The 8,745-nt window shown below is 40.8% G+C and overlaps 1 protein-coding gene and 1 long non-coding RNA gene across 4 annotated transcripts in view; one reads left to right on the plus strand and one right to left on the minus strand.

Annotated features, from left to right (window-relative positions):
* LOC106953023 (uncharacterized) overlaps positions 1-8,745 on the minus strand; it is a 29,579-nt gene that overhangs the window by 11,515 nt on the left and 9,319 nt on the right. The gene's annotated exons all lie outside the window — the stretch shown is intronic.
* The window catches only part of acvr1l (activin A receptor, type 1 like), a 15,651-nt gene continuing 11,367 nt past the window's right edge, over positions 4,462-8,745 (plus strand). The window contains exons 1-7 of one of the 3 annotated variants that reach the window (XM_015041512.1): positions 4,462-4,671; positions 6,374-6,452; positions 6,814-7,056; positions 7,168-7,373; positions 7,464-7,563; positions 8,205-8,351; positions 8,442-8,717. In XM_015041512.1, coding sequence (XP_014896998.1) covers positions 6,380-6,452; positions 6,814-7,056; positions 7,168-7,373; positions 7,464-7,563; positions 8,205-8,351; positions 8,442-8,717 — 1,045 coding nt within the window. In that variant the 5' untranslated portion in view covers positions 4,462-4,671; positions 6,374-6,379. Of the gene's footprint in view, positions 4,672-4,718; positions 5,051-6,368; positions 6,453-6,813; positions 7,057-7,167; positions 7,374-7,463; positions 7,564-8,204; positions 8,352-8,441; positions 8,718-8,745 lie in introns of those variants that run through there. The other 2 variants (XM_015041510.1, XM_015041511.1) reach the window with 2 other exon arrangements.

The following is an 8,745-nucleotide window of genomic DNA, read 5'->3' on the forward strand; positions in this document are numbered from 1 at the left end:
CTAATGAACTCTGTTTTGGGTTAAAAAGAAAAAGAAAAAAAAAGGAAAACCTCGTGACGCCTTCGTGACATCTTTATGATGTTGTTTATGATGCTGCGGGTAGACTACGTTGTGCTGTTTATGAAAGAGATGCTGGGGGAAGAAGCCACATGCCTTGCGAGAAAGCAGCGCGCTTGAGCTGTGATTATGTAATTGGGACTAAAACACTTTTTACTGATAACCAGCCGTTCATCTTCTGGTTGGACTGGTTCCCGTTCAAACATCCAGTGGTGATTATGACCACAACTGCGCGCTGATCTACTTCATCAAAGTGTCTCTACACATCCAAGTAAACCTGCTGGACCCATCGCAGCACTTTTAGGGTGTCGACTTCCAAAGCAGAACTTCAACACTGGCGTGATTAGAATCACATTGCTTTTTTTTTTTCTTTACGTGACTGGTCACGTCACTTTTCCCGCAACACTGATTAAGTGTCTTAATTTGTGACACTTAACCAGTGTCACAAATTACTTAATTAATTTAGTAATTAATTGCTTAATTATTTTCATTCAGAAGTTTGTTTGTTTATTTATTATTATTATTATTATTATTATTATTATTATTATTATTATTAGTGTTTGGATTCAAGTATTTACAGTTACACTCTATTTTGAATTGCAGTTCCTGCTAAATACCTCTTGTGTTACTTCTGCATGCTTTCAGTGAAGTTATTCTGCACTGCCAAAAAAAAAGAGAGAGATTGAATGCTTGAATAACGTCACTGAAAAGTATACAATAGCAACCACAATTCAAAATAGAGTGCATCTGTAAATACTTGAATCCAAACACCTGTGTGTAGGCATGTGCATGTGTGTGTGTGTGTGTGCGTGCGTGTGTGTGTGTGTGTTTGCGTGTACTTGTTTAGCTGTTCTACATACCTCTCTTGAATATATTTACTAACCTTCTGAACACTGATTGGCGTTATGGGGACCAAATCTTACATTACAGTGGAGTCGTTGTTTTGGGTCAGGGGTTCCAATTAAGTTTTAGTTACAGTTGGGAATAGACTAGTGTTGGTTAGAGTTATATGTAAAATACTATTGTATTGTGACACTTTTATAAAATATTCATACCTAAGGACAGTATAGAGAGCTCAATTAGGAAACCAGGGCACCCGGAGAGAGAACCCACACATGATCAGGGAGAACATGACAAGACTTAGCGTCAGACTTGAACATGGAGTTTGCATGTTCTCGCTGATCATGTGTGGGTTCTCTCCGGGTGCTCTGGTTTTCTAATTGATATCTCTAAGCACTGTTGCTGTCTTGTTGCAAGGCAACAATGTTACCAACTGCACCACTGCGTAGCCCACACAATCAAAATGTAAAATTTTTTTTTAATAAAATTTACCTACTGCTGCTTTGATATAGGACCAATGTGATAAGGCCTGTTATGCTGTTTTTAATTCTGCAATTGATCTTGTTTAGTTATTTTTTGTGTTTATTGTGTTTTCTCCATTGTTTTAGGAGTTACCCATTTTATTTGCGTTGAGGCCTGTGTCCTTTCTGGTTTCCTAGATTTGTGTAAAGCCTTGCATTTCCATAGTGACCAGTATTAGCAAAACCTGAGTTTGTATAGTGACCTATATTTGGGCAACCTGAGTTTGCATAACCTGAGTTTGCATAACCTGGGTTTGTGTAGTCTGAGTTGGCGTAATGGCCTCTGTTTGGATGTCTTCTGTGTTCATCGGGACCTCTAACTGCATTAACATTCATGTTTCTGTGATCCCCTGTTTGTGTAGGTCTTTGCATGGAGACCCTTGGTTGCATGGGTGTATGGCATTCCTTGGACCTCCTTCGTTGCATGGAGGTGTGTCTTTCCTGGGACGTCTCTGGATGATTGGACGTCTGCCTTTCATAGAGTGATGTCATAACTGTTGATGTCATTGATACCATTGGAACTGAAGTGTCTTGTTTAAATTAATTGAAAATGTGCAGAATGTAAATTTGAACCTTCTTTCAAATTGTATTAAATTAATTCTACATACAAATGCCTCATTCAGTGAATAACTAATCTATTTATCTCCTATGCTCAGGAAACCTTGATATAATTATTTTATAGATCATTTTATCAAAGCACATTAGCATATAGCCAATTTAATTTATCATTGGTTCTTACGGTAACTCTACAAGTTATGTTCAATACAGGTATGAAAGAACGTAAAAATATTAACAGTAAAAAACAAAAAACAAACCAGAAAACCAAGCATTGATGAAATAAAGGGGGTCAGAAGGACTATGGTAGTTTATAGGCTAAACTGGAGACTCCCCATTCAAACCAGGTCTGATTACACGTCGTCAACAATTTAATCAGCTAATACACATAACGTGTCTTTCTTGAATCGAAAATTCTTACATAAATTATTCACCATTGTCTCATTGACTTACAGTGTGCCTGTCATGCAAGCGTTGTGCAACAATTACAGCTAAATCTGACCCGGTGCATCGCGTCAGCACAAATACGTTGGTGAATCACAAAATGAGTGATTACCGATTCAGAAGGAAATGAGAGAATCTATTGGATCTTAGTTCAAAGTGCAGCGCTTTACATCCTGGCAAACTCCAGTGACTTTTGCTGTTGTCTTAGCCTCGTCTGCGCTGTTCAATAAAGTGGTCAACAAGGAATCGCTCCTCGAGGTTTTAGTCATTGCGAAGCAGCGTTTTACGCATTAGTCAGTAAAAGCTCACCCACATGAGGCAAAATGCAACACTGTTCATGTAGCTGGAACTACAGGACAGGTCACAGCTTTTTGCCTTAAGCTGTAACAGTGAATCATACCCAACACTCCTCCACTACACATAAATAATCTGATTTAGGGATGAAGAAACGCTAAAACCAGTTTGCTGCTGTTTTTCTAACCTCAGAAACTTTTAGACTTAAATGTGAGTACTTAAACCTGAAATTTACATTGTATACAATTTGTTGGATTGATAAAATGTTCTGCTGCTTTGAAGACCGAACTTCATGTTTTGAGTATATTTTTATATATTTACATATACTTAGTTTAAGTTTTGTCTCTACGTATTTAGATTTGTGCTTTTAAGTGCCACCATGCAATTATAACTGCTAACGCTGAAGATGCGTTTGGAAAGGGGGAGAATAGTGGCACATTTCAAGTACAATTATAGCTTTAATCTTTCCGGAGAGAAAATATGCATAACATTTTAATCAGTACCTATTGCAGCGGGTGTGGGGTGTCTTCGAGGACAGAGCCTCAGACGTTGTCCAGGCATGCAGCTTTCACAGAGAGCCAACTATTATTCTTATTAGTTATGCTGTGAGGCTGTTCAGCTGGGTGGGTCTGGTGTTAGGAGAGGTTCTGGAAGCTTCAAAGTGAGCAATGGAAGTGATCAAAGCATCTGCGGAAGAAGACAGACGCGAAAAGATGCGGTTCTTCTAAGCTCTGATCTCAGTATTCAGGCATGACTTTTGCTCAGCGTGGATGGTAGAGTCAGTGTTTGTTGAGGAAGATCGAGCAATGTATGTAAAGGAAGCGGTAAGAGAGTGGAGATCTAGCATTGCGGATTACAAAGGGTTTTTGTTTTACAGAATTAAACTTTTCTTTCACAGAGGAGGAAGGAAATTGAGCTGATGCTCAGACCATCCACCAAGAGTGTAGTGATTTATGGAAGTCTGTACCTGTTTCTAAATACAGAATAGATTGAAATTATTGCTCACCTCTCACATTATCAGTGCAATGCTTTCATATCATTTATCACAAATGTCAGGGCTCCTTCTAGAGGAGTTGGTGTGTATGGTATTTAAAATAGTTTATTGTCATTTATCAACCCCCAGAATATGAATCTAGTTTCATATTATTTTAATTCAGTAAATATTCCGATCATAAGACTAACCTTTTTCACTAAATAGGATATATAACATGTTAATGCCGTTAATTCAATTCAGTTCAAAACATTATTTATCTCTGTCAATTAAAAAGCAGAGACGTAAAGTTAGACAGAGAGCTCATAATACATCCAAAACAAATTAAAACGTCAATAAAGATGTGATCCATAATGACATATCAAACTAGGAAGTTCAATCATAGTGATTTTCTCACAGTGGTCAGCGTTCAGATGCCAGATTGCAGTTCAGGTGGTGAACTCTGAACATAATTTAATCAATTCAGCTTGAACTTGTGTGTTATCTTGTCGCATGTGGCTTTGCAAAACACTGCAAATCCATGTATGTTCGCTTCTTAACGAAATATCTACAGTCAGTGCATGTTGGAGTTTGTAGCAAATGCTAAGCCTTTGGAGAGGAGAAGAAATCGGCTCTTTTTAGTTAAGCCGAACAAAAACGATCCGAATCCACGAGACCAGTATGACTCATTGCAAACATGGTTTTTAACTGAGCTGGTGTTCTAATGTGCTAAGTAACATGTTATCAACTGCTATCTATTCAGTCTTAACTGAGTGAAGTGCCAGCTTGTCTTCGGAGGACTCTGCTGCCCCACAATGCTTCTCGGTGATAATGTTTTGGTGACGTCTGGAGACGAAAACAGCCAGTGGGTGGGCTGGAGCCCTGCTTTAGGACCGTTCAACGCTGCGGATAACGTGGCTATGAATATTTGAGCCTCGTATGTGGACACACTGAGCTCCCAGAATGAGTTAGAGGGCGCACCTCTGCCAGGTATGTGGTTGTTTTTTGTTTTTTTATCATTCCTGTCCCCGGTGCTCCAGAGATGGCTTAGCTCGCTGGGCTAACAGCCTGTCCGACTGGCGCCTCTCAGGCGGCTGTGGACGGACAATAAATCAGTCGGTGAACGGCTCCAGCGTACCAGCAGGCCTCTATTTATTGAGTTTTACCGTCAAAAACATCCTGGTGGCGTTTCTTTATCCGTCTCTGAAGGTTTCGTCATTGGATTTAAGCTACTCGCCTCCAAGGGGAAATCTTCGTCTTCTGTGCTGCTCTTGACTGCGGAGAATCTGTTAAAGTTGGTTGAAAACCAGTCTGTGCAGCGAGCAGCGTCTTTATCAGCGGCTCAACTGCATTAATATGATACTTTGAGGTAAAGCTGTTCTATTTTAGTCATTTTTGTATTGCGATTTGATGCAGGCGCGATGCTAGATTCTGTAAACACTGGGGGGCTTAGCCCAGACTGGAAGTAAGTAAGCTATAAACATTTTAAACTAGTTTCTGCGCCAAAACGATTAAAGCGAAGGGCACCGTAAAATTATGCCACTGTCGAATGTATTAGTACTTCTAATAGTTGAACATTTCAAAATGTTTCCATACTTGCTGCACTGGAATGTACAATACATAATTATTAGAATACGTGTTAGTTAATCGATTTGTAATTGACCCTTCAATTAGCAAAAGGGTGTTGTTACTTGAGAATATATTTGTTGAGAGCAGCTAAAATAAAATTTAAAAAGAAAATATTTAAGTTTCCATTAACTTGGTTGAATCCTGAAATTAAGGCATGTACGGTTAATCAAGCATCAAGCATGTGCATCACATTTGTTGATCATTTCTACTTATTTATGCCTGTTGGTACCTAAAAACATTCACTAAAAGAATATTTGATTCGCAAAGAATCAGTTAGTTTTGTCTTCAATCAGACACGAGTTCTGTATGTACGTGTAGTGTTTAGTTTGTTTCTTTCGAGGCTATTAGTTAGGATTTCGCTAAAATCCCCACTTAAAAGGCAGCAAAGGTTTTCCTGACCGTTCAGTGTTTGCTCAGAACATGTGAAGGAGTTATTGCAGGTTGAGGTAGAAAAATGAAAATTGAAATAAACTTGCTGATTCTGGGCAGGAAGCATTCAGAGTCTGTTTCATATTTAGCAGGTATTCATTTTTTATGTACCAAGATCAAAATAATAAATAAATATAGCTGTGATACTTATTGCAGAACTTTAGCACAGCTTTCTAAGTTTATGTAATTGTATTTTTGGTGTGTGTGTGTGTCTGTAACTCGCATAGTCCTCACCTGTCCTGAATTTGCTGGATCCCATTTGTCTGTCCCACGATTTCTAAATCCAAATCTAAAAACATGACGCTTCACATCTTATTTTAAAGAGGACAAACTTGCATTTTGATTTTCTTCTGTAACAATTCTAGTCGTTTGATGCTTAAACGGACCGTTCATATCTCAGGCTATTCAGCCTTTGGCTGCCAGACCTCATGTTACCCTTCGTCTAATCAATTAGAGATTTTTGTTTTCTCTGAGCCTCTGAAAGTTCGCTAAAATTCTAAACTGTCCTTTTCTTTCTGTCTGAATTCATGATCGTCAGAGAACAGAGGGCGGTAAATGAGATTATGCACACTGCGTCTGTCCTCATTGACCTCTCTCCATCTCTGGCATCTCTTCATCTGTTTTGTTAGCGAAGGGAAACATGGATCTTGGCAGTTTCCACGTCCTTCTGCTGCTCCTCCTGCAGGCTCTACAGGCGTCGGCTGAGGACTCAGGTACTCTTTTACATCTTCATTAACCTGTGAAGGTTTTCATGCATTAGTGTGCAAATGTAGCCAAACTGAAGGGTTTTCATATTTTGTCCTGTTACAACTGCTAACTTTAATGCATTTTAGTGGGATTTTATGTGATGGAGCAACACAAAGTGGCTCCTAATTATTAAGCGGAAGAAAAACAAAATGTGAAAACTGCAAGATATCTACAAGACACTTTTCCTGTAATGTCAGGTGAAGATGTGAGGCCTTCTGCTTAGGTGTTCTAAAACATAAAAGTATTTATTTCTGCAGAGGGTTTTTTCCCTTGGATTATTTGAGTCCCTTCTTTGTGCGCTGGAACTAAACCTGATGTCTTTTACAGAAGGACACCTGATGTGTCTTTGCGAAGGCTCCAAATGTCATCAGACCCCAGAGTGTCGAGGCACCCAGTGCTTCTCCTCCATTAAAGTGAGCGGCGGCGAGGTGCTGCTGGAGCACGGCTGCTTCAAAGAGCGACTGCAGTGCTTCACGGCGCCGTCCTTCCACCAGGCCGTCCACTGCTGCTCCAAGCACATGTGCAACGAGAACACCACCAGGAGCTTCCTGATGTCGCTTCTTATATCAGGTCAGACAGCAGGGAGTCGAGACCGTGAATCTGAACGAGCGCCTTACCGGATGACGGAGGTTCTCATAAGCATCCTCTCCTCTTTTTTTTTTTTCCTCTGTTTTCCCACAGCCCCTGAAGGGGAACCGGTTCGGTACCGGGTGGAGACGTTGGCTCTCTTCGTGCTCGCCCCAGTGGTGGTTCTGGTCCTGCTGTCTGTGGTGTCGGTGCTGGCCTGCAGGAGGCTCCACCGTGGCCGCCTCCAGAGGCTGCAAGAGTTTGACACCGAGCAGGGAGATGGTCTCATCACCTCCAATGTGGGAGACAGCACTCTAGCTGTAAGAGTTGTACAGATTAATGAAAAAAAAAAGTAATAGTGAACTAGGACAGGATTCAGTTTGAGCATCTGCTCGTCCTTTCTCCTGCAGGATCTTTTGGATCACTCGTGCACTTCAGGCAGTGGTTCAGGTCTTCCCTTCCTCGTCCAGAGAACTGTAGCCAGGCAGATCAGCCTGGTGGAGTGTGTTGGTAAGTGGACTTCTCTGAACAGCCGTGTTTCAAATTAGCCGTGTTTCCTTCTACTGGTTTGAAGCGACTCAATCAGGATATGTAGAAAGTTTCTACGTCTGTGCCTCTGGTACCTTTTGTTGTCCATTAATTTGGACAGAAGCGACCAAAAAAACATCCATCATACTCTTAATTTTACTCGTCATTTTTTAGAAATAAAAATGACATATTTATATATGCATTTCTATTATTATTCAGTTTAATTAGTATTTAGCAAATGAGACAGAGAATCCATATCGTGCCGTCACACATCAAGCAGATGAATGCATGTAACTTTTTCACTCCAGTGACAAAAAGCACCACATATCTACATATAAATTAAAACATTGTAATAATCAAAAAATTTTTGGTCAAAATAATAACCACTTCAAGTGAGTGTGGAAACATTTTGTGTTTTTTAAATTTGGCTGTTTCCGTCAACCTTTTCTAACACGTTTCTTCAAAATGCGCATAAAAAACCCCCCAGGATGGAAATGCGGCTATTGACAAATTGAGTTTACCGTACCTAATAAATTGAGTGTTGGCCGCTTTTCCACTTTTTCCGTTCAGCCATTTTCCAAGAATAGTTCCTGAATAGAAAAAAAGTACTCTTTGTGCTTCAGGTAAGGGGCGATATGGAGAGGTGTGGCGCGGTCAGTGGCAGGGGGAGAACGTTGCCGTGAAAATCTTCTCCTCCAGAGACGAAAAGTCTTGGTTCAGGGAGACGGAGATCTACAACACCGTGCTGCTAAGGCATGAGAACATTCTTGGTGAGTTAAACTTGAACCACCGAACCAAAACAGACGGTTGAAAGAATCAAGTGCTCAAAGTTTTTCGTTCGGTTTGCTCGTTTCTCCCAGGATTTATGGCGTCCGACATGACTTCTCGAAACTCCAGCACTCAGCTGTGGCTCATCACTCAGTACCATGAAAACGGCTCGCTGTACGACTACCTGCAGCGAGTTGCCGTGGAGACGTCGGAGGGCCTGGCGATGGCGGCGTCGATCGCCAACGGCCTGGTTCACCTGCACACCGAGATCTTTGGCACCGAGGGCAAACCGGCCATTGCACACCGAGACCTGAAGAGCAAAAACATCCTGGTGACCAAGGAGCTGCGCTGCTGCATTGCAGACCTTGGTTAGTTTTTACTTCATCTCCTGTAATT

Source organism: Poecilia latipinna, unplaced genomic scaffold (genome assembly GCF_001443285.1).
Source record: "Poecilia latipinna isolate Pla-1442-1.1 unplaced genomic scaffold, P_latipinna-1.0 Scaffold556, whole genome shotgun sequence".
NCBI lineage: Eukaryota > Metazoa > Chordata > Actinopteri > Cyprinodontiformes > Poeciliidae > Poecilia > Poecilia latipinna.